The sequence below is a fragment of the Salvelinus alpinus genome, chromosome 30 (assembly GCF_045679555.1).
Source record: "Salvelinus alpinus chromosome 30, SLU_Salpinus.1, whole genome shotgun sequence".
NCBI lineage: Eukaryota > Metazoa > Chordata > Actinopteri > Salmoniformes > Salmonidae > Salvelinus > Salvelinus alpinus.
In genome coordinates this window covers 36,927,864-36,953,637 of record NC_092115.1, presented here as the reverse complement: position 1 = coordinate 36,953,637, position 25,774 = coordinate 36,927,864, and the positions used below count along the sequence as shown (strand labels likewise).

The following is a 25,774-nucleotide window of genomic DNA, read 5'->3' as shown; positions in this document are numbered from 1 at the left end:
TGTTATGTTAACAGCCTTATTCTAAAATGTATTATTGTTTTTTCCCCTCATCAATCTACACACAATACCCCATAATGACAAAGCAGAAACACGTTTTTAGATTCTTTTTTTTAAATCTAAAAACCTGTCGCATTTACTTAAGTATTCAGACCCTTTACTCAGTAGTTTGAAGCACTTTTGGCAGCGATTACAGCCTTGAGTCTTCTTCAATATGACACTACAAGCTTGGCACACCTGTATTTGGGGAGTTTCTCCCATTCTTCTCTGCAGATACTCTCAAGCTCTGTCAGGTTGGATGGTGAGCGTCGCTGCACAGCTATTTTCAGGTCTCTCCAGAGAAGTTTGATCGGGTTCAAGTCCGGCTGGCTGGGCCACTCAAGGACATTCAGAGACTTGTCCTGAAGCCACTCCTGCATTGTCTTGGCTGGGTGCTTAGGGTCGTTGTCCTGTTGGAAGGTGAACCTTCGTCCCAGTCTTAGGTCCTGAGGGCTCTGGAGCAGGTTTTCATCAAGGATCTCTCTGTACTTTGCTTCGTTCAACTTTCCCTTGATCCTGACTGGCCAGGTGATGAACGGTGCCTGGTTTCCTCCAGACGTGACGCTTGGCATTCAGGCCAAACAATTCAATCTTGGTTTCAGCAGACCAGAAATGAAATATTGTTTCTCATGGTCTGTGTCCTTTAGGTGCCTTTTGGCAAACTCCAAGCGGGCTGTTATGTGCCTTTTACTGAGGAATGGCTTCCGTCTGGCCAGTCTACCATAAAGGCCTGACCAAGGCCCTTCTCCCCGATTGTTCAGTTTGGCCGGGCGGCCAGCTCTAGGAAGAGTCTTGGTGGTTCCAAACTTCTTCCATTTAAGACTGATGGAGACCACTGTGTTCTTGGGGTGCTTCAATGCTGCATAATTTTGGGGGGGCTTGGTTTTTGCTCTGTGAATTGTGGGACCTTATATAGACAGGCGTGTGCCTTTCCAAATCATGTCCAATCATTTGCATTTACCACAGGTGGACTCCAATCAACTTGTAGAAACATCAAGGATGATCAATGGACACTGATGCACCTGAGCTCAATTTCAAGTCTCATAGCAAAGTGTCTGAATACTTATGTAAATAAGGAATCTGTTTTTTTATTTGCAAATATTTCTAAAAACCTCTTTTCACTTTGTCATTATGCGGTATTGTGTGTAGATTGAGGATCTTTTTTTTCTTCATCCATTTTAGAATATTGCTGTAATGTAACAAAATGTGGAAAAAGTGAAGGGGTCTGAATACTTTTCCGAATGCACTGTAAATAAGGATAGGTAGCTGCTAGTCAGAGTCTGAGACAGGCACGCTGCCTTTGACTGGTGAGGGAAAAACGTTCTTGAGCCTACTGCCTGAGGTTCAGAGAAACAGGCCTTTTCTAATTATGTAGCCTACTAGAAACCAGTTGTTTCAAAGTTTGTAATACTACCAAAGTTGTCTTTGCACTCACCAAATTGAGCCCAATATAACCATTACCAATTATCACTAGTTTTGAGAAACTGTTCACACTTGAGATACACATCTCATCACCTTGCAATAGAAACTTTCTCCATTTGAAAAATATAATTTTCTATATACTTTTTGTGAATTTACCATGTTAAATATGACTGTACTTCTTTATTTGTTACAAGTTAGCTCACATAATTAAGGGTTTGTTAAGAAGAGAGAGAGAGAGAAAGAGAGGAGCTATTGCTCCATTTCCCTTACAAGCATTACGCAACTTTTTTCCCCTTCACAAACTATGGCCTCTGAGGATCGGGCCAAACCAAAAGCATAATAAAATGAGGAATTGAGTAGTACTGTGTAGTGTAAAGCCACAGAAAGTCAGTAGCTTTTGTGGGAAACTTATTTCCAATCCATCAAATTCATCATGGTATATTATTGAGGGGGTCAAATTGGCCTATCTGGCTATATCTATTCAGGCGAGTGTATTTATCTCCTGTATAGCATATTCATTATCTCTCAGTTTTTGTCTATTACAGCACCATCCCCATGTTCATCTTCCTCCGTGTGTTTGAATAAAGTTCCTGTATGTATTAACTCTTGAGCAACTTAATTACCCTCTAACCGGGAGCGGTGTCATAAATAAACCAGTAAAATACGTAGAGCCGGGTCGCTCTCTTTCAGCTCTCCCTACATTTTTTATGTTTGCGCCGCACCCGATCGTATAGCTGTACAAACAATAAGCAATCTGTTCGCTAACTCACCCAACCTATGTTGATTGACAGTTTGCTGGTCCAGTCATTGGGCAGAGTGTGCGTTTCACTATCCTTGTGCATGTTTTTTTGCAAGGCCGATGGTGCGGCTACTGTCTTTGGCTTCGAGGAGAGTAATCCACAGAGACTCTGTGCCGTAGAATGAATGACAAAACCTGGCCAGATAATTTCAAGTCATCAGTCTCAAGTCAAAGTCGAGTCCCAAGTCCAAGTGAAGTCTCAAATGTATTTATTTTCAATCAAGTCGAGCCTCAATTCATCAAATTTGTGACTCGAGTCAGACTCCACAACTCTGCCTACGTGTATCCTGCCCCATGAGGGTTAATAACCAGGAAAATAACCTCTCACTCAACGTCAACAAAACAAAGGAGCTGATCGTGGACTTCAGGAAACAGCAGAGGGAGCACTCCCCTATCCACATCGACGGGACCGCAGTGGAGAAGGTGGAAAGCTTCAAGTTCCTCGGCGTACACATCAATAATGATCTGAAATGGTCCATCCACACAGACAGTGTGGTGAAGAAGGTGCAACAGCACCTCTTCAATCTCAGGAGGCTGAGAATTTGGCTTGGCCCCTAAAACCCTCAAACTTTTACAGATGCACAATTAAGAGCATCCTGTCGGGCTGTATCACCGCCTGGTACGGCAACTGCACCACCCACAACCGAAGGGCTCTCCAGAGGATGGTGTGGTCTGCCCAACGCATCACCGGGGGCAAACTACGTGCCCTCCAGGACATCTACAGCACCCGATGTCACAGGAAGGCCAAGAAGATCGTCAAGAACATCAACCACCCAAGCCACGGCCTGTTTACCCCGCTGCCATCCAGAGGGCGAGGTCAGTAAAGGTGCCTCTCTGACATTGCTCAATCTAATATTTATATATTTCTTAATTCCATTCTTTTACTTTTAGATTTATGTGTATGGTTGTGAATTGTTAGATACTACTGCACTGTTGGAGCTAGGAACACAAGCATTTCGCTACACCAGCAATAACATTTGCTAAATATGTGTATGTGACCAATACGATTTGTTCCTGCCTACATGCAGAAACTCAAGAGGGAGCCACTAACACAGAGAATAGTGAGGGCCTGGACAGAGGAGGCAGACTCAATGCTGCAGGAGTGTTTTGAGAATACTGATTGGAATATGTTCAAAGATTCATCTAACCAGAACTCATCCATCAACACTGACAAATATACATAGTCAGTCACAGGCTTCATTAGGTAATGTGTTGATGATGTTGTACCCACAATAACAATCCGGACATACCCCAACAAAAATTCCTGGCCATGTCCTCAGAAGCCCCATTTATACCTGGTTCTAACATACGTCCTTTGTTCTGATCTTCTCCATATTTAGATTGTGCCCACATTTTTGGACAAGTGTAGACGATAAAAAGACTCATTGTGATCTGATTGTGATCAGATCTTTCTACCCACCTCCAGAGGTAGTCAGACACGCATTGTATTTGGATATCTTAGAAGTTTAGACAGATCTGGACAGTGAAACTATTTAAATCACCATTATCAATGTCTTAAAATAAATATCATTTTGAAAGAATATCTGTCAAACAATTGGCATACAGGCAGGGACCAGGATATTTGGTCACAATAATGACACAGTGGACAGATAAAATACATATTTTACTGACGTGTAGATGCGATGTGCACGATCAGAATGTGGATAAGATGAGGACAAAGGCAGCATGTTAGCACCAGGTATAAATGAGGCTAGAGTGTTCGCTGATCAGACATCTTCAACCTGTCCTTGTCCCAGGCTGTAGTCCCCACTTGCTTCAAGGATACCATCATCATTCCAGCGACCAAGAAAACCAAGGACACATTGTAGGGCAGCATCCAAAGTGACTCTTCTTATCAACTGTATGCAATCATTTCCTGTGTTGTCTTAGGAATTCACCATTCTCTGTATTATCTCTCCCAACCCTCCATTGTGTCACCTCTGAGATACAGAGGTTACATCATGTAGGTCTGATATGTGATTGGAGGTGAACTTTACAGTAATACCATTGGTCAACAACTCCGTTTTTGAATCTAAATAACTTAGATGCTTATAAAATTGTATTTTTTTAAATCCTGAACTGCTGTGGTGAGACTCACTATTTTTTCTCTTTCCACCCCATGGACTTTTGGGGCATGGCCGTTCAGGTTATGATTTCTCTCTCTCTCTCTGACCATGCTTAGAATAATGCCTTGTAATGCTTGTTAATGCCTTGTAACTTAAGCTACAATACACTTGTATTTAGAATTCTGTTCTCAGATGTTTCTTCATTGCGTATTGCTGTAACTCAACCATTGTCTCTTGCATATTGCTAATCTTTATGCAGTCAGATAAACATTTGAATAGGCCAATTGCTTAGTATTATTACGAGTCGCATGTGATGTATATATCATATTACTGTATATTCATATATCAAATATTACCGCCCACTACAGTAAATGGTGGCCCATTTATCTTATGGAGTCAGATAAACATTTTAATAGTATAATTGCTTAGTCATATTACGAGTCGATTGTGAGGTATTTATAATATTATATATACACACATGTCAAATATTACTGCCCACTACAACATGCCCAAATGACTGTCGCCCCGTCGCACTCACCCCTGTCATCATGAAGTGCTTCGAGACGCTGGTCATTGCCCACATCAATGCCAGCATGCCAGCCACACTGGATCCACTCCAATTTGCCTACAGCTCCAACAGAGCCACGGAAGATGACATTTCCATCGCCATTCACACAACCCTAACACATCTGGACAAGAGGAACACCTATGTGAGAATGCTGTTCATTGACTACAGTTCAGCATTCAACACTATTGTTCCCTCCAAGCTCATCACTAAGCTCAGAGGCCTGGGTCTGAACACCACCCTCTGCAACTGGATCCTGGACTTCCTGACAGGCAGACCGCAGGCTGTGAGGATTGGCAACAACACCTTCTTCACACTGGCTCTTAACACAAGGGCCCTCCAGTGGTGTGTCCTCAGCCCTTGTCTTTACACTACACCAACATCAAGTTTTCTGACGACACCACCGTTATAGGCCTGATAACCAAAAACGATGAGTCAGTCTATAGGGAGGAGGTAGGTGAACTGGCATTGTGGTGCCAGGACAACAACCTCTCCCTCAATGTCAGCAAAACAAAGGAGTTGATGGTTGACTTCCAGAAGCAGAGGAGGGAACATGCCCTAATCCACATCAACGTGACTGCAGTAGAGAGTCAGCCGTTTTAAGATCCTGTGTCCACATCACGAAGGACTTGACATGGATCAACAACATCACCACACTTGTCAAGAGGGCGCGACAACGTGTCTCTACTTCCTAAGGCGGCTGAATAGATTTGGCATGCCACCCCAGGTCCTCCCAAATAGTACCGCTGCGCCATCGAGAGCGTCCTGACCGGTTGCATCACGGCCTGGTACTCCATCCACGACCGCAAGGCCCTACAGCGGGTGTTGAAGACGGCCCAGTACATCACTGGGACTGTGCTCCCACCCATCCAGGACATCTACTTGAAATGGTGCCTGAGGAAGTCCCGCAGCCGTGAGCTGTTCACTCCCTTACCGTCGAGCAGACCGTATCGGAGCATGAGGTCTGGTACCAACAGGCTCAGAAACTGTTTCTATCTACAAGCCATCAGACTTGAATACTGTTGAATACTTCAAAATGACTGATCACCTGTATTGACTCTCCGCACACATGCACTCACTCACGCACACATATACATTCATGCTACACACACATCACAACTGCTGCTACCAGACTCTTATTTACTATTTCTAATTTTGCACAATTTAAACACTTGCCCCCCAATCCCCCCTTCCCTGATACATGTGTAAATAGTGTACTATAAATTGTGCATCCCTGTATTATACATATGCTAAAATGTTTATTATGATCTACTGAGCCATTTACTTCATGTTCATAATCGTATCTTTTATTATTTCTTATTGTTGTAGCATTGTCGAGAAGGAACCTGCAAGTACCATGTGTATCCTATTTGGGGAGTTTCTCCCATTCTTCTCTGCAGAGCTCCCAAGTGGCGCAGCTGTCTAAGGCACTGCATCTCAGTGCTACAGGCGTCACTACAGACCTGATTCAATTCCAGGCTGTATCACAACCAGCCGTGATTGGGAGTCCCATAGAGCGGCACACAATTGGCCCAGCGTCGTCCGGGTTAGGGCTTCGCCGGGGTAGGCCGTTCTTAACTGGCTTGCCTAGTTAAATATATTTTATTTAACCTTTCTCTCAAGCTCTGTCAGGTTGGATGGGGAGTGTTGCTGCACAGCTATTTTCAGGTCTCTCCAGAGATGTTCAATCGGGTTCAAGTCCGGGCTCTGGCTGGGCCACTCAAGGGCATTCAGAGACTTGTCCCGAAGCCACTCCTGCTTTGTCTTGGCTGTGTGCTTAAGGTCATTGTCCTGTTGGAAGGTGAACCTTCGCCCCCAGTCTGAGGTCATGAGCGCGCTGGAGCAGGTTTTCATCAAGGATCTCTCTGTACTTTGCTCCGTTCACCTTTCCTTCAACCCTGACTAGTCTCCTAATGCCTGCAACTGAAAAACATCCCCACAGCATAATGCTGCCACCACCATTCTTCACCGTGCCAGGTTTCCTCCAGACGTGACGCTTGGCATTCAGACCAAAGATTTCAATCTTGGTTTCATCAGACCAGAGAATCTTGTTTTTCATGGTCTGAGAGACCTTTATGTGTATTTTTGGTACACTTGAAGCGGGCTGCCATGTGCCTTTTTACTGAGGAGTGGCTTTCGTCTGTATACTCTACCGTAAATGCGTGATTGGTAGAGTGCTGCAGGTTCTGGAGTGCTGGTTGACCTTCTGGAAGGTTCTCCCATCTCCACATAAGAACTCTGTAGCTCTGTCTGAGTGACCATCGGGTTCTTGGTCACCTCCCTGACCAAGGTCCTTCTCCCCTGATTGCTCAGTTTGGCCGGGTGACCAGCTCTAGGAAGAGTCTTGGTGGTTCCAAATTTGGTCAATTTTTAAGAATGATGGTGGCTACTGTATTCTTGGGGACCTTCAATGCTGCAGAAATGTTTTGGTAACCTTCCCCAGATCTGTGCCTCGACACAATGCTGTCTCGGAGCTCTACGGATAATTCCTTCGACCTCATGGCTTGGTTTTTGCTCTGACATTCACTGTCAACTGTGGGACCTTATATAGAGAGTTGTGTGCCTTTCCAAATCATGTCCAATCAATTGAATTTACCACAGGTGGACTCCAATCTAGTTGTAGAAACATCTCAAGGATGATCAATGGAAACAGGATACACCTGAGCTCAATTTCGAGTCTCATAGCAAAAGGTCTGAATACTTATGTAAATAAAGTATTTGTTTTTTATTTTAAATACATTTGCCCACATTTCTAAAAACCTGTTTTCGCTTCTTCATTATGTGTAGATAGTGTGTAGATTGATGAGGATTTAAAAAAAAAAAGTTTAGAATAAGGCTGTAACATAACAAAATGTGGAAAAAGGGAAGGGGTCTGAATACTTTCCGAATGCACTGTATATACCATAGAGATTAAATATAAATTATTTTTAGGACTAACATGTTTACCTCTTCTGGTTGTGAGGCTCCAGCTGTTTTAGTGGCCTTTTTGAACATTCCACTGAATATACCTTTACCCTGAAACACACAGATGCAGTTTAGAAAGAGCAACTGAAATCATGTCACCTGGAGATCAAGTTAGCTGAGTTCAGTCTTACCTTAGTGTTGTTGTTGTCAGAGAGACTGTCATTACTGGCTGAGCGCTCACTGTGTAATGACCGCTTGTCCTATGGAACAATCGAGTGTTACTATAACACTCACCAAAAGTTATAAATATGACCGACTAGTCATGGTCAAATTAAGAACTAATGTAGTTACCTCTTCTGGTTGACAGCCTTCATCGGCAGGTTTAGGTGATTTTTGGAACATTCCACTGAATTTACTTCTCTCCTGAAACACACGGCGATAAATGATTGTAGTAATATCCTGCTACAGGGATCTGGACATCTATTCACCTTAATAGTGTTGTTGTCAGAGAGACTGTCGTTACTGGCTGAGAGCTCACTTGGTAATGACCGCTTGTCCTTTGAGGCAATTAAGTGTTACTGTAACAATTAACAACAGTTAATAATAGACTTATAAATATCATTAGTCAATGTGAAATGAAGAGCCAATATAGTCATCTCTAGATAACTTACGTCTTCTTGTTGAGAGCCTTCATCGGCAGGAATAAGGGATTTCTTGAACATTCCACTTAATAAACTTCCTTTCTCCTGAAATACAAAAAGACAGTTTAGATTAGAATATTTTTTTTTTACTGTGTTGACAGATAATGTTATCTGGATACATAGTGTTGTCTGAAGACAATACTCCACCAAACCTCCTCACCTTGGTGTTGTTGGTATCAGAAAGGCTATTGTTGCTGACTGAGAGCTCACTGCATGTTGCAAGATTGTCCTGGAACAGAACACAGTCCCGTAGTTAGAAAATTAACAAACTCTTACAGTAAGTATCTAAAGCAAACAGACATGTTAGATCTCACCTGTGCAGGTGTTTCATCCCCAGATGCTTTGGGGGTCTTTTTGAGGATTCCACTGAATAGACCCTTTTTTTCCTGATAGAAGAAGACAGTGTCATTTGAATTGCCATTTGAATAAGTATAAAAATGTGGTTACTTATGTCATGTTCATAATGGTTATAATCTTTCCAGTGACCCAAGTGGTTTTCTCGAATTCTAAATGCAGTAAGTCTGACTCACCCTACTTTTGTTGTTTTCAGACAGACTGTCATTGCTGGCTGAGAGCTCGTAACGTGTAGAGAGGTTTTCCTGGAACAGAAAACAGTAGAGCACTTAGCAAATGATCAGACTCTTACTGTAAGTAACTGAAGCAAACAGACACGTTGGTCACCAGATGAACTTAGACTCACTTGTGCAGGTGTTCCATCTGCAGAAGCTTTCGTTTTTCTCCTGAGGATTCCACTAAACATCCCTTCTGTCTCCTGACAGAAGAAGACTGTCATTTCAATTGATCGTAAATCACTTGTTTTCTCATGTTCATAATGATCTTTCTGTGCAGGTAACCCAAGTGGTTTCAAAGTCTAAATGCAGTAACTCTGCCTCACCTTAGGGTTGCTGTTGTCAGCCAGACTGTCATTGCTGGCTGAGAGCTCACCCTGTAATGACCGCTTGTCCTGAGACATAACAGGGAAGAGTTACTTAAACAACAGCGCTCCAATTTAAGATACCCCTTCTAGTTTAGTTAATTTGTTTTGTACACACGTTGTTTTGGACTCACAAGTGTGTTGTAATGTGAGCAGACTCAGCTTACGTAACTAGCTACCAGTAGTGTGTTCGCATAGCATAGGCTGAACAAATAGAAAATGTAAGACTGGTCCAAGCCAAACACTTGACTTCGCTATATTACCTCAGGTTGAGAAGCATCAGCAGCAGGCTTGGGAGATTTTATGAACATTCCACTGAATATCCCTCCTTTCTCCTGAAACCCAATCGTTTCCAATAAACAATGGAAGCTATTTGTGAAGAACACTTCAGCAGATGTAAAGAACTGTCAAACCTTACTCACTTTACTGTTGTTTTTAGAAAGACTGTCATTGCTGTCTGAATATTCACCGTGTAATGCCTAGTTGAGAAACAGATCAAGATACCTGTTCAGCCAGTGAGAATGCATAACATTTTCTATGGGGTACATTTTCTATACAAGTCAGCATATTTATAAGTAGGTCGGAAATAATATTTTCACGTGTTGATCTCCAGAACGCTCACCTCTGCAAGTGTGCCCTCTCGAGGAGCTTTGGGGGATTTTTTGAGGATTCCACTGAAAAGTCCTCCTTTTGCCTAATGGCATCAGAACATAATCAGGTTGTCAACTATTTCTATAATAATATCCATAATACTTTAGTCATAACCCTCTTACTGAGCACATGAAGAGTACTCAACTCTGCCTCACCTTAGGGTTGTTGTTGTCAGAGAGACTGTCATTGCTGGCTGAGAGCTCACTGTGTAGTGACTGCTGGTCCTGTATGACAATGACAGGCAACACAAAGAGGAAATTATGTTATGCTCTGACGAAGGCGATCCATGCAGAAACGTAAGCCTATTGTTTGTTTGTCCCGTCAATAAATCTATCAGATTTATGCAAAAACTGAGTGATCTTTTTTTTTTATTCTCCTGGATAGTCACCAGTTGAAGTGTCCTGGGGTAAGGAATGTTTTTTGTATTTTCAAGTCCCTCAATTGAGCACCTGATTCCCTTTTTTGTTTAAGCTGGGCTGAAGAGAGTTTGGGTATACTTTCTTTCATCAAATTATGTTACCTGCACAGTGACAATACGTGCACAATTGAATTATTAATCTGTTTGCTTTACAGTTCATTGATATTAAATCAAGTTTAATGGCAGCATAAAATTGCCATTACGAGTTTTAGTGTTGTGATTGCAGATTTGTCAAGAGAACAGAAATCTTATACATTACTTTACCTCTTCTGCTTGAGGTGGTTCTTCCACAGGTTTGGAAGACTTCTTGAACATTCCCCTGAAGATGCCTCCCTTCTCCTGAAACACACAGAGGGACCATTTACACAGAACACCACCATGAAGTTATCAGCGGGATCAAATTAGCAGAGTTTAACTTCCTTAAACCAGCTTACTTTGATGTTGTTGGTGTCAGAGAGACTGTTGTTGCTGGCTAAAAGCTCACTGTGAACTGAGAGATTTTCCTGGAACAGAAAATGTGTATTCCAGTACAAAAAAGATTAGTGCACAATTGGGCATCTACATATGCTACACACGTGTGCAGGTGTCCCTTCTCCAGCAGTTTTTTCTTCTTCTGAGGATTCCACTGAACAACCCCCCCCCCCTTCTCCAGAACAATAGAGGAGATACATGAATACAGTTAGACTTATTTGCATATTTCAGGATGAGAAAATAACCAGGCTTAAAGTTTTTTTTGTATCATCCTATCATGATACATACATGAGTGCTTTCAGCTGTCTGTTCTTGTTTGTCATTGGGATCACTACTTACTGTACTGACCTAGGACCAATGAAAACAATGATACCTTGTAAGCGCTTCAAAATCATAGTTGTAGTAGAGCACCGAAACAGCGAAGTTAACAACAGATAAACAAGAGTAGAAAATAAGAAAATGTTACCGTCAGTAAAGGAGAAGAGAGTTTGTCTTTAGTTTCTTTCCGGAACATTCCTCCCATCAGTCCTCCTTTGTCCTGAAAGAGTGATATATGTTGAAAAACTTCCACTATTAAATAACAAACTTTGTCTCTCATTGTTTCTCTAATACAATCGCATATGTTTAGTAGTCTATAGATATCGCTCTCCTCTCTCTCACACACTTGTTTTGCCTGACTCAGCCTCTTCTTGGTGTTCTCAGAGGACTGCTCCTTTTCTGGGGTGGGCTCTTCCGGCTTCTCGTTATCTGACATGTAGCTCTGAGAGAGAAGAGAAACTATAAGATCAATCATAAGGAAAACATAGGTGATTGGTGCGCAAACTAACTGACAGGTGTTTCTGCATACACCACTACAAAGATAGTCAGACACAGCTCTGTCCACTCACTGTAAAGGTAGGGGTTGGCTCTTTTTGTAATTTCTGAAACATTCCACCAAGACCCCCAAATTTGTCCTAAAAAAGATATCCATGATAAAGAGAGTGAAGCATTTGTATTCAACCTTTATTTATACAGGATATTCTAATTGAGATCAAATATATTTGACAAGAGAGACCTGTAGAAAACATGGTTTTATACTATGACACATTTCTCTTCAATGAAACCAGAACCACCGAACACATACCTGCTTGAAGTCGGTCTCATTTTCTCGGGGATCAGAGGCCTTAACTGGTGAAATGTCCATTTCTGTTGAGCCCTGATGAAGAGCAGATGAAGAGACAGTGATTTGAGACTAAAGGCCTGAGAAGGTTCAAACTAAGGCAGAGGAACATGACATGTCATTGTCAAAATCTGTGCGTGTGCATGTACCTTTATGTGCTCTGCCTGTGTCCTCTTGCGACTGCTGTTTCTGGCCATAACATTTGGTTCCTGATATTACCCGCGTACCCATGAGGAAAAAGATACAATTTCAATGAGATATGAAACATTGAGATTTACTGGCTATGTCTCTCTATGGAACCTCTCTGCCAGTACAAGTTTATGCCAGCAGTGTGTAAGGCAGTGTGGTGGTTATGGTGGGAGCAGATAGGCCTACCTTTGCAGTGGGTCTAACTCTGGATGGAACCACTGGAGTTCTGGCTTGATTCCCTCTAGTCTCTGTCTGGATCAAGTTCCTGTTGGCCTGACAGACAAAAATAGTCCCTCTTTTATTTTCAGCTGAATTGTATACCCGACCGCCACTGCTTGAATTCAGACATTGATTTATGTGGGATGTGTCTACCTCCTGGTTATATTTCATATATATTATATTTCATTTAGCAAAGATATAAAGTTTTTGACCTGACAAAGATTTTTCTCATCAGGAATGATGAGAAAAATAATTTGTCTGTGAGTGTTCAAATCAGTTGTCTATGAGTGTTCAAATCCAACTGATTTGAACACTCACAGACAAATTATTTTTCTCATCATTCCTGATGAGAAAAATCTTTGTCATGTCAAAAACTTTATATCTTTGCTAAATGAAATATAATATATATATTAAATATAACCAGGAGGTAGACACATCCCACATAAATCAATGTCTGAATTCAAGCAGTGACGGTTGGTGCCTTAAGATGAAATAGGATGATTATTTTTTATTATTACAGCATATTCGATGACGGTCATTCATATTCCATTCACCCAGCTCAATGTAACATGGATATGTTTAGGCTACTTACCAGTGATGCACCTTTATGCCATTTTTGGCTGATACCGATATCCAATATTTTCCTTGCCAAAAAAACGATACCGATAACTTATTTTTTTTTAAATTGTGTGGCCTTTTAAGCATTCTAGTACAGTTAAATAGTTAACACACACACATGGACGCAGCGGTCTAATGCACTGCATCTCAGTGCAAGAGGCGTCACTACAGTCTCTGGTTCGAATCTAGGCTGTATCACATCCAGCCGTGATTGGGAGTCACATAGGGCGGCGCACAATTGGCCCAGCGTCAGCGTCGTCCGGGTTTGGCCGGGGTAGGCCGTCATTGTAAATAAGAATTTGTTCTTAATCAACTGACTTGCCTACTTAAATAAACGTTACACACCACACTGACCAAAAACGTATTTTGTAGGCATTTACGTATGTTCCCATTACCAGTAAAACATAATCAAAACCTACTTATTTCACTTACTTGCTGTGCTGTTTCCATGTTCATTTGTTCAGTTTCATTCTCAACCACGATTTCTATGGTATGCCGTTTGGGTCTTTGCGTGTCAAAAAATATACTATTTAACACTATTTGACTTGTCAAATAAGTTTGTTGACCAATCAGGACCTGAATATGAACGCACGTCACATAATAATGTAACGCGTTCATACATATTTACGTAGTTATTACACATTGATTACACTATCACTCGTATTTCATGTCACGATTCATCTATACGTATGCTATGATTTTGGTAAAGTTGTCTCGCGCACTTACAGTGCTGGTCATATAAAAAATTAGCTAGCTCATGGATGCAAACAATGTTCTTCCCCAAAAACATAGCAAAACGACATAATCTGTTTCAGTAGCTATAGCTAGGTGTCATCATCTAAAATAACCCTAATTTATACGACAGTTCTTATTTGATTAATGGTGGTCGGACCCATCTATGTGAGACTAGTGTTATGGGTGTAAAATGGAAAAGGATTGGCCACAAGAGTGGGCTTTGCGATTAGCCTTGAAAATAAAAGTATTACATAATTCTACTATTTGTATTCATTTGCATCACTGTCAATGACAAACTTTTATTTTGAATGTAAACCGCAAATTTCATTAGTGTGCCTAATCCTTATTGTGGCTTGCTTCACAACACCTAATCCTGTCCGGTTGAGCCTCACTAGCCAGATGAAGCTAGTTTATAACGTTAGCTTTGGGCAACAGGGTTAAGTATCTGGCTAGTTATTTTCGTGAACTGAAGTTCAATTTCAATAGGCGAACAACACGTGGCAACCTAGCTAATACGTACTCACACGGATTCCTAAATCATTGCTAAGAATAATGAAAATGACTGCAGTTTCTGGTCATTCTCTTAACGCTGGTTATATTGGTGCTAGCTAGGTACCAAGCTAAAGCTAGCTACCCCAGAAGTTGCGGTCGAACGAATGATTGTTACCAACGCGGTATTGTAAACACATCGTTCGTGGCCGGTGTTTGCTTGTTTTCTGACTTTTTTGTACAGCTTTGACAGTGTTTCTGTATCTTTTTTTGTCACACAAAGACCCAAACTGCGTTCCAAAGTATGTATGTCGTGAAGTTAATAGCAGTGATGCTATTACTGTAACTCCGGTTGGGCAACATCGGAAAAATAGCGCACTTGGTAATGTTAACCGGTGCTCAACCAGTCGGCGAAAGCCAACATCACCCACGACAGAGAAAGGTTGATTGTCAAGGGCAATGAATTCCATTATCTTGGCTTTAATGGATTTGACCTTTGAGTTGTCACGCTCAAATTTTGTTAACCTTTCAAATGACTGTCTAAAAGACTTGTTGAATGTTCGATCCACACAGCAGACATTGTGTGGGCTAGGTTAGGAATGCTGTGTTGCACATACAGCAACATTTTACGTGGTGTCATTAGGTATGTACTTATATTATATAGGTATGTATGTCAGCTTTGACATGGTTTTCACATCGGGCATTTAACTAGACGTTGGCCAATACCGATGTTGGCGTTTTTAGCTAATATCGGCCCATTCTGATGTGTTCACCGATATATCGTACATCCCTACTACTTACTATATGATACTCGAACTTGACCTATATCCATCATGAGGTTGCTACAACCTAGCCTATGAATTAAAATTTACAACATCGGTGCGTGCACAGGTCAAGAGAAATTTGAGAAGCAACCCCACAAAAAGTAATCTAAAGCTTTTAAATATTATAGTATACCTCTTTTGCAGGCTTCGGTGGAGGTAAAGGCTGTGAAGAGAGGGACGTAACGAGAGAGGAGATAAGAGTTAGTGTATTCAACTATGCAGTATTGACAGTAGGCCTATGTTCAGCTTAATGTTCTTTCTTGGTTTATTCATCTGAAAATGGTGTTTGTAGAACGATGTTTTCAGTGTTCATTTTGTTTTGTAACGAGTCTCGTAATGTATTCAAGTAGAATTTTGATGTGGTGGTTTGTGTTAGGGTCAGATAGGTTATTATAATCTTATTTAGCCTACAGTCGGTATAAAAAAACAACACAATGTTTTTTTTTTAAAGAAGTGTTTTAGAAGTGTAGTATAAGAGATATGATGTTTTCCTGTAGCAGTATGCTCTCACCTGTTTCTGTTGATTTCTTTTCACATCTGGCTTCACCATGCACTGCTCCATCCTGCCTTTGGGAAACCACAGTGATATGCTTGTAAAATTGTACAGGGCAAGCAGCAAGAATGTCAGTCCAAAAAGGAAAGGGAGGGGAATAGGGTCCGCTTAAGACGCTCAGATCTCACAGCAGACAACTGAACCAAGATCATTATCTTGTCGGTCAATCCGATAACAGTGTCTACAAATGCCAATTTAGTTCAGAGGAAACCCGCAGAGACCACTTCTTCCCTAACAGTAGCAGAAGTTTTAAAATTACAGTGATTGTTGACTATACAACATACAGACTGTGGCTGCACAAAGTGGTATAACGTCTCGATATGGAGACAATTCAAAGAGAGATCATGCAGTGAACCCCAATTCCTGTCTCCTACTGTATATGAAACACAACATGTAAAGTGTTGGTCCCATGTTTCATGATCTGAAATAAAAGATCCCTTACATTTTCCATACGCACAAAAAGCTTAATTCTCTCAATTTTGGCACACGTTTGTTTACATCCCTATTAGTGAGTATTTCTCCTTTGCCAAGATAATTCAGCTACCTGACAGGTGTGGCATATCAAGAAGCTGATTAAACATACTTATCATTACAAGGGTGCACCTTGTGCTGGGGACAATAAAAGGTCACTAAAATGTGAAGTTTTGTGCCACAGATGTCTCAAGTTTAGAGAGAGAGTGCAATTGGCATGCTGACTGCAGGAATGTCCACCAGAGCTGTTGCCAGATAATGTAATGTTCATTTCTCTACCATAAGCCACCTCCAACGTCATTTTAGAGAATTTGGCAGTACATCCAACTGGCCTCACAAGCTCAGACCATGTGTAACCACGCCAGCCCAGGACCTCCACATCCGGCTTCTCCACCTGCGGGATCGTCTGAAGAAAAACTAGTTCTGATTGGCTGGGTCTGGCTCCCTAGTGGGTGTGGGTGGGCCTGGCTCCTGAGTAGGTGGGCCTATGACACCCCCCCCACCCCCCATGGCTGTGCCCCTGCCCAGTCATGTGAAATCCATAAATTAGGGCCTAATTAATTTTTTTTCATTGACTGATTTCCTTCTATGAACTGTAACTCAGTAAAATCTTTGAAATTGTTGCATGTTGCATTTATATTTTTGTTCAGTGTGTCTATATATACAGTAGCAGTCATCTGTTAATTGAAATGCATTCCAGGTGACTACCTCATGAAGCTGGTTGAGAGAATACCAAGAGTGTGCAAAGCTGTCATCAAGGCAAAGGGTGGCTACTTTGAAGAATATATAGAAAATATATATCAAAATAATATATTTAGATTTGTTTAACACTTTTTTGATTACTACATGATTCCATATGTGTTATTTCAAAGTTTTGATGTCTTCGCTATTATTCTACAATGTAGAAAATAGTAAAAAATATAGAAAAACCCTTGAATGATTAGGTGTGTCCAAACTTTTGACTGGTACTGTGTAATATATATATATATATATATACACACACTACCGTTCAAAAGTTTGGGGTCACTTAGAAATGTCCTTGTTTTCCATGAAAAGATGCATGAAATTAGTTGCCAAATGAATAGGAAATATAGTCAAGACGTTGACAAGGTTTTAAATAATGATTTTTAATTGAAATAATAATTGTGTCCTTCAAACTTTGCTTTCGTCAAAGAATCCTCAATTTGCAGCAATTACAAGGCCCTTTGGCATTCTAGTTGTCAATTTGTTGAGGTAATCTGAAGAGATTTCACCCCATGCTTCCTGAAGCACCTCCCACAAATTGGATTGGCTTGATGGGCACTTCTTACGTACCATACGGTCAAGCTGCTCCCACAACAGCTCAATAGGGTTGAGATCCGGTGACTGTGCTGGCCACTCCATTATAGACAGAATACCAGCTGACTTCTTCCCTAAATAGTTCTTGCATAGTTTGGAGCTGTGCTTTGGGTCATTGTCCTGCTGTAGGAGAAAATTGGCTCCAATTAAGTACCATCCACTGTATGGCATGGCAAAATGGAGTGATAGCCTTCCTTCTTCAAGATACCTTTTACCCTGTACAAATCTCCCACTTTACCACCACAAAAGCACCCCCAGACCATCACATTGCCTCCACCATGCTTGACAAATGGCATCAAGCACTCTTCCAGCATCTTTCATTTTTTCTGCGTCTCACGAATGTTCTTCTTTGTGATCCAAACACCTCAAACTTAGATTTGTCTGTCAATAACATTTTTTTCCAATCTTCCTCTGTCCAGTGTCTGTTCTTTTGCCAATCTTAATCTTTTATTTTTATTGTCCAGTCTGAGATATGGCTTTTTCTTTGCAACACTGTCTAGAAGGACAACATCTCGGAGTAGCCTCTTCACTGTTAATGTTGAGACTGGTGTTTTGCGGGTACTATTTAATGAAGCTGTCAGTTGAGGACTTGTGGGGCATCTGTTTCTCAAACTAGACACTAATGCACTTGTCCTCTTGCTCAGCTATGCACCGGGGTCCCCCACTCCTCTTTCTATTCTGGTTAGAGCCAGTTTGCGCTGTTCTGGGAAGGGAGTAGTACACAGCGTTGTTACGTTCGTTGAAAGGATCGGACCAAGGCGCAGCGTGCGTAGAGTTCCACATTCTTTAATAGTGAAACTTACAACAAAAACAACAAAGAATATAACAAACGTGCAGTATTGCAGTGCACAAGGCAACTATACAAAAACAACATCGCACACCAGAAAGTGGGAAAAGGGGCTGCCTAAGTATGATCCCCAATCAGAGACAACGAGAGACAGCTGCCTCTGATTGGGAACCATACTCGGCCAAAAACAAAGAAATAGACAACATAGAATGCCCACCCCAAATCACACCCTGACCTAACCAAATAGAGAAATAAACGGCTCGCTAAGGTCAGGGTGTGACAAGCGTTGTACGAGCTGTTCAGCTTCTTGGCAATTTCTTGCATTGAATAGCCTTCATTTCTCAGAACAAGAATAGACTGACAAGTTTCAGAAGAAAGTTCTTTGTTTCTGGCCATTTTGAGCCTGTAATCAAATCCACAAATGCTGATGCTCCAGATACTCAACTAGTCTAAAGAAGGCCAGTTTCAATTGCTTGTTTAATCAGAAGAACAGTTTTCAGCTGTGCTAACATAATTGCAAAAGGAATTTCTAATGATCAATTAGCCGTTTAAAATGATAAACTTGGATTAGTTAACACAACGTGCCATTGGAACACAGGTGGTTGCTGATAATGGGCTTCTGTACGCCTATGTAGATATTCATTTTTTTTTTTAATCAGCCGGTTCAATAGTAATTTACAACATTAATGTCTACACTCTATTTCTGGTCAATTTGATGTTATTTTAATGGACAAAAAATTTGCTTTTCTTTCAAAAACAAGGACATTTCTAAGTGACCCCAAACGTTTGAACAGTAGTGTATATATATATATATATATAAATATATATATATATCAGTGGGAGGCAACTCCCAGAATTTCAGCATCACTCATCTTTTTCAAGAGCTCATACCAACAGCACCTGCCTGCCAGCCAGGCACATCTGTATTATGTTAAGTCATTCCAACCCACGGCAACAAGCAACACATTCTTATAATAAAACACCTTGTCAAGTAGCCTAATCTAGCTTTGAAAAACAAGCCAGTCCTTTGCATAATACTATAGCGTATTTGCAGTGGTTGAAAAAATACTCAATTGTCATACTTAAATAAAAGTAAAGATATCGTAATAGAAAATGACTCAAGTAGAAAGGAGTCACCCAGTAAAATACCAGCCTACTTGAGTAAAAGTATCTGGTTTTAAATGTACTTAAGTACAGTGGTCGAAAAAGTACTCAATTCTCACACTTGAGTAAAAGTTCCAAGTGAAAGTAAATGCTATACATCACATTACTTATATTAATTAAGCAAACCAGCCAGCATGATTTCATTTTTCTTTTTTTTACAGACAGACGGAGGGGCAAACTCTAACACTCAGCCATAATTTACAAACTCAGTATTTGTGTTTAATGATTACGCCATATCAGAGTCAGTGGGGATGACAACACGGTATCTTGGTAGGTGTGTGAATTAGACCATATTGCTGTCCTGCCTGAGCATTCGAAATGTAACATGTAGGTTTGGGTGTCAGGGAAACGGTATTGGAGTAAAATGTACATATTTAGGAATGCAGTGGAGTAAATGTAAATAGTAAAGTACAGTTACTCCAAAAAACGACTTAAGTAGTACTTTAAGGTATTTATACTTAAGTACTTTACACCACTGCACATTTGATTATTTTAGAAGTGACTTACAGACAGGAAAGGGTCCCTATCCAGTGAAGAGGGATCCCAGTCCAAAACTTGTCAAAACGCTTTCTTTGTTGTTCCTCTCTGGTGATGAGGGTGTGAGACACGAAACTCACCTTTTTGTCTTTCTTACCTCAGTGCCTTGCGGTCCCAATTCACCTGGGAATGGGTTGGGCTGGCTGCTGCAACATGAAGTCAGGGGTAGACGTAACGTAGTAAACGTAAATCTGTAACCCTCCATTTAGTATTATATATTGCGTTTCATATGGTGGCTATTCATTTGTGAAGTCCATCAACCATGTCATATGAGATATTACCAATTACAATTCATATAATATGTTATGAATTACAATTCATATAATATGTTACGAATTGCAATTCATTCAATATGTTACGAATTTGCATTTTGAGACACGGGAGGCTGGTGGCACTTTCATTTGGGAGGACGGGCTTGTGGTTGTGGAATGGTATCAAATACATGGGTTCCATGTGTTTGATGCCATTCCATTTGCTCCGTTCCAGACATTATTATGATCAAATCAAATCAAATTTTATTTGTCACATACACATGGTTAGCAGATGTTAATGCGAGTGTAGCGAAATGCTTGTGCTTCTAGTTCCGACAATGCAGTAATAACCAACGAGTAATCTAACCTAACAATTCCACAACTACTACCTTATACACACAAGTGTAAAGGGATAAAGAATATGTACATAAAGATATATGAATGAGTGATGGTACAGAACGGCATAGGCAAAATGCAGTAGATGGTATAGAGTACAGTATATACATATGAGATGAGTAATGTAGGGTATATAAACATAAAGTGGCATAGTTTAAAGTGGCTAGTGATACATGTATTACATAAAGATGGCAAGATGCAGTAGATGATATAGAGTACAGTATATACATATACATATGAGATGAGTAATGTAGGGTATGTAAACATTATATTAAGTGACATTGTTTAAAGTGGCTAGTGATAAATTTTTACATAAATTTCCATCAATTCCCATTATTAAAGTGGCTGGAGTTGAGTCAGTATGTTGGCAGCGGCCACTAAATGTCAGTGGTGGCTGTTTAACAGTCTGATGGCCTTGAGATAGAAGCTGTTTTTCAGTCTCTCGGTCCCTGCTTTGATGCACCTGTACTGACCTCGCCTTCTGGATGATAGTGGGGTGAACAGGCAGTGGCTCGGGTGGTTGTTGTCCTTGATGATCTTTATGGCCTTCCTGTGACATGAGGCATCCTCATATTCTATTCCATTCCTTTGCACTGTTTATATCCATGTTATTACATGTATAGTTATCCTGTTGTATTTATTGCATCCATATATATTCATTATCTCCCATTCTCTGTACCTTTCAGACCATTTCCATGTCCATACCCCTGTTAGGCAATAGCGTGTGAGGTTGCCTTATTCCTCTGACCGGTAAAGGTTTTCAGTGGGTCACACACAGACAAGTAAAATAGGAGAGTATTCCTTCACTGTAACCATACCAAACGTAACATATCATACTAATTAGTGTCAGATTTACTATGTTACGTGTAGTCTATGAGACCAGGCTGGGGAATGGGGCGTGGTTACCTGGTCACCTGTGGACCAGTGTAACAGAGGAGCTAGGTTTCCTATGTGAGTCTGACTCATAACTGCAGTTTCACTGTCTGCCATCTAAACAATGGGTTATGTCTCAAAAATACATTGGCAATAAGAAAGGTCTTATCAGGAATAAATAAATAGATGAGATTTTAATAGACAAGATTAAAAGCACAAGTGTAAATTGACAGCAGTTGAAACATCCTGCTCACTTTTTTTGGCTAGATTCAAAGGCTGGGAATAGTTGGTACCAAGATGAGAGACCATCTGGGAAAATGGAAATCAAATGCTAGTATTGTTGGCAAACCAGTGAGCCCATACATTGCCTTCGGAAAGTATTCAGACCCCTTGACTTTTTCCACATTTTGTTATCTTACATCTTTATTCTAAAATGGATAAAAAATAAAAGTCCTCAGCAATCTACAGACTATACCACATAATGACGAAGCAAAAACAGGTTTTTAGAAATTGTTGCAAATTTATAAAAGATAAAAAACTGAAATACCTTATTTACATATGTATTCAGACCCTTTGCTATGAGACTTGAAATTTAGCTCAGGTGCATCCTGTTTCCATTGATCATCCTTGAGATGTTTCTGCAACTTGATTGGAGTACACCTGTGGTAAATTCACTTGATTGGACATGATTTGGAAAGGCACACACCTGTCTTTATAAGGTCCCACAGGAATTGTCTGTAGAGTTGCGAGACAGGATTATGTCGAGGCACAGATCTGGAGAAGGGTACCAAAACATTTCTGCAGCATTGAAGGTCCTCAAGAACACAGTGGCCTCCATCATTCTTAAATGGGAGAAGTTTGGAACCACCAAGACTCTTCCTAGAGCTGACCGCACGGCCAAACTAAGCAATCGGGGGAGAAGGGCCTTGGTCAGGGAGGTGACACTGACAGAGCTCTAGCATTCCTCTGTGGAGATGGGAAAACCTTCCAGAGACAACCATCTCCGCAGCACTCCACCAATCAAGCCTCAGTAAAAGGCGTATGACAACCATCTTGGAGATAGCCAAAAGGCACCTAAAGACTCTCAGACCATGAGAAACAAGATTCTTTGGTCTGATTAAACCAACATTAACCTCTTTGGCCTGAATGTCAAGCGTCACGTCTGGAGGAAACCTGGTACCATTCCTACTGTGAAGCAAGGTGGTGGCAGCATCATGCTGTGGGGGAAGTTTTTCAGCGGCAGGGACGGGGAAGACTAATCATGATCGAGGCAAAGATGAATGAAGCAAAGTACAGAGAGATCCTTGATGGAAACCTACTCCAGAGTGCTCAGGACCTCAGACTGGGGCGAAGGTTCACCTTCCAACAAGACAACAACCCTAAGCCCCCAGCCAAGACAACGCAGCAGTGGCTTCGGGACAAGTCTCTGAATGTCCTTGAATGGCCCAGCCAGAGCCCGGACTTGAACTCGATCTAACATCTCTGGAGAGACCTGAAAATAGCTGTGCAGCAATGCTCCCCATCCAACCTGACAGGGCATGAGAGGATCTGAGAGAAGAATGGGAGAAACTCGCCAAATACAGGTGTGCCAAGCGTCATAGCCAAGAAGACTCTAGGCTGTAATCGCTGCCAAAGGTGCTTTAACAAAGTACCGAGTAAAGGCTCTGAATACTTATTTAAATGTGATATTTCAACAACAATTTTTTTTTCTTCTAAAAACCTGTTTTTGCTTTGTCATTATGGGGTATTGTGTGTGTATTGATGAAGAAAAACGATTTTATCAATTTTAGAATAAGACTGTAATCTAACAAAATGTGGAAAAAGTCAAGGCATCTGAATACTTTCCCGAAGGCACTGTAGTCCAGCAGTGTCCAGGTCAGTGGTGATGAGGATGCTGCCATAGAAACTTTGCTGTACTTATGACCCTATGTTCTGTTAAACATAGGTCTGTGGACTAGAGGTCAACCGATTATGATACCGATAATTGGAGGACCAAAAAAAGCTGATACCGATTAATCTGTCGATTTAAATATATATATTTGTAATAATGAAAATTACAACAGTACTGAATGAACAATGAACACTTTTATTTTAACTTAATATAATACATGAATAAAATCTATTTAGTCTCAAATAAATAATGAAACATGCTCAATTTGGTTAAAATAGTGCAAAAGCACAGTGTTGGAGAAGAAAGTAAAAGTGCAATATGTGCCATGTAAAAAAGCTAACGTTTAAGTTCCTTGCTCAGAACATTTGGAAGCTGGTGGTTCAATATTCCCAGTTATTAAGACGTTTTAGGTTGTAGTTATAATAGGAATTATAACTTGTCGACTATTTCTCTCTATACCATTTGTATTTCATATACCTTTGACTATTGGATGTTCTAATAGGCACTTTAGTATTGCCAGCCTAATCTCAGGAGTTGATAGGCTTGAAGTCATAAACTGCGCTGTGACTCAAGCATTGCTAAGAGCTACTTGCAAACGCAGTAAAGTTTGAATGAATGCTTACGAGCATGCTGCTGCCTACCACCGCTCAGTCAGACTGCTCTATCAAATATCAAATCATAGACTTAATTATAATATATTAAACACAGAAATACGAGCCTTTGGTCAATAATATGGTCAAATCCAGAAACTATCATTTCGAAAAACAAAACGTTTATTCTTTACATTTACATTTAAGTCATTTAGCAGACGCTCTTATCCAGAGCGACTTACAAGTTGATTCAGTGAAATACGGAACGTTTCTGTATTTTATCAAACGGGTGGCAACCCTAAGTCTAAATATTGCTGTTATATTGCACAACCTTCAATGTTACAGTTGTAGTCGGAAGTTTACATACACCATAGCCAAATACATTTAAACTCAGTTTTCACAATTCCTGACATGTAATCCTAGTAAAAATTCCCTGTTTTAGGTCAGTTAGGATCACCACTTTATTTTAAGAATGTGAAATGTCAGAATAATAGTTGAGTGATTTATTTCAGCTTTTATTTCTTTCATTACATTTCCACTGGGTCAGAAGTCTACATACACTCAATTCGTATTTGGTAACATTGCCTTTAAATTGTTTAACTTGGGTCAAATGTTTCGATTAGCCTTCCACAAGCTTCCCACAAGAAGTTGGGTGAATTTTGGCCCATTCCTCCTCACAGAGCTGGTGTAACTGAGTCAGGTTTGTAGGCCTTGCTCGCACATGCTTTTTCAGTTCTGCCCACACATTTTCTATAGGATTGAGGTCAGGGCTTTGTGATGGCCACTCCAATACCTTGACTTTGTTGTCCTTCAGCCATTTTGCCACAACTTTGGATGTATGCTTGTGGTCATTGTCCATCTGGAAGACACATTTGCGACCAAGCTTTAACTTCCTGACTGATGTCTTGAAATGTTGCTTCAATATATCCACATACTTTTCCTACCTCATGATGCCATCTACTTTGTGAAGTGCACCAGTCCCTCCTGCAGCAAAGCACCCCAACAACATGATACTGCCACCCCCGTGCTTCATGGTTGGGATGGTGTTCTTCGTTTGCAAGCCTCCCCTTTTTTCCTCCAAACATAACCATGGTCATTATGGCCAAACAGTTATATATTTATTTCATCAGACCAGAGGACATTTCTCCAAAAAGTACGATCTTTGTCCCCATGTGCAGTTGCAAACCATAGTCTGGTTTTTTTATGGCGGTTTTGGAGCAGTGGCTTCTTCCTTGCTGAGCGGCCTTTCAGGTTATATTGATATAGGACTCTTTTTACTGTGGATATAGATACTTTTGTACCCGTTTCCTCCAGCATCTTCACAAGGTCATTTGCTGTTGTTCTGGGATTGATTTGCACTTTTCGCACCAAAGCACATTCATCTCTAGGAGACAGAACGCATCTCCTTCCTGAGCAGTATGACGGCTGCGTGGTCCCATGGTGTTTATACTTACGTATTATTGTTTGTACAGATGAACGTGGTACCTTCAGGCGTTTGGAAATTGCTCCCAAGGATGAACTAGACTTGTATACCATTTTTTCTGAGGTCTTGGCTGATTTCTTTTGATTTTCCCATGATGTCAAGCAAAGAGGCACTGAGTTGGAAGGTAGGCCTTGAAATAAATCCACAGGTACAATTGACTTAAATGATGTAAATTTGCCTATCAGATGCTTCTAAAGCCATGACATCATTTTCTGGAATTTTCCAAGCTGTTTATAGGCA

General features: G+C 40.8%; 1 protein-coding gene across 1 annotated transcript in view; it reads right to left on the bottom strand.

The window, feature by feature from the left end:
* Nucleotides 1-20,130, bottom strand: part of LOC139559685 (titin homolog) — a 28,534-nt gene extending 8,404 nt beyond the window's left edge. The window contains exons 1-24 of the mRNA XM_071375889.1: nt 20,021-20,130; nt 15,712-15,763; nt 15,334-15,363; nt 12,502-12,588; nt 12,276-12,335; nt 12,091-12,162; nt 11,855-11,920; nt 11,632-11,727; nt 11,434-11,505; nt 10,931-10,999; nt 10,761-10,835; nt 10,234-10,302; nt 10,050-10,121; nt 9,850-9,906; nt 9,691-9,762; nt 9,389-9,457; nt 9,194-9,265; nt 9,024-9,092; nt 8,808-8,879; nt 8,654-8,722; nt 8,464-8,538; nt 8,144-8,215; nt 7,984-8,052; nt 7,835-7,903 (exon numbers count right to left, since the gene is read on the bottom strand). Coding sequence (XP_071231990.1) covers nt 7,835-7,903; nt 7,984-8,052; nt 8,144-8,215; nt 8,464-8,538; nt 8,654-8,722; nt 8,808-8,879; nt 9,024-9,092; nt 9,194-9,265; nt 9,389-9,457; nt 9,691-9,762; nt 9,850-9,906; nt 10,050-10,121; nt 10,234-10,302; nt 10,761-10,835; nt 10,931-10,999; nt 11,434-11,505; nt 11,632-11,727; nt 11,855-11,920; nt 12,091-12,162; nt 12,276-12,335; nt 12,502-12,588; nt 15,334-15,363; nt 15,712-15,762 — 1,584 coding nt within the window. The 5' untranslated portion in view covers nt 15,763; nt 20,021-20,130. The remainder of the gene's footprint in view (nt 1-7,834; nt 7,904-7,983; nt 8,053-8,143; nt 8,216-8,463; nt 8,539-8,653; nt 8,723-8,807; nt 8,880-9,023; nt 9,093-9,193; nt 9,266-9,388; nt 9,458-9,690; nt 9,763-9,849; nt 9,907-10,049; nt 10,122-10,233; nt 10,303-10,760; nt 10,836-10,930; nt 11,000-11,433; nt 11,506-11,631; nt 11,728-11,854; nt 11,921-12,090; nt 12,163-12,275; nt 12,336-12,501; nt 12,589-15,333; nt 15,364-15,711; nt 15,764-20,020) is intronic.
* Nucleotides 20,131-25,774: the final 5,644 nt, after the last annotated feature.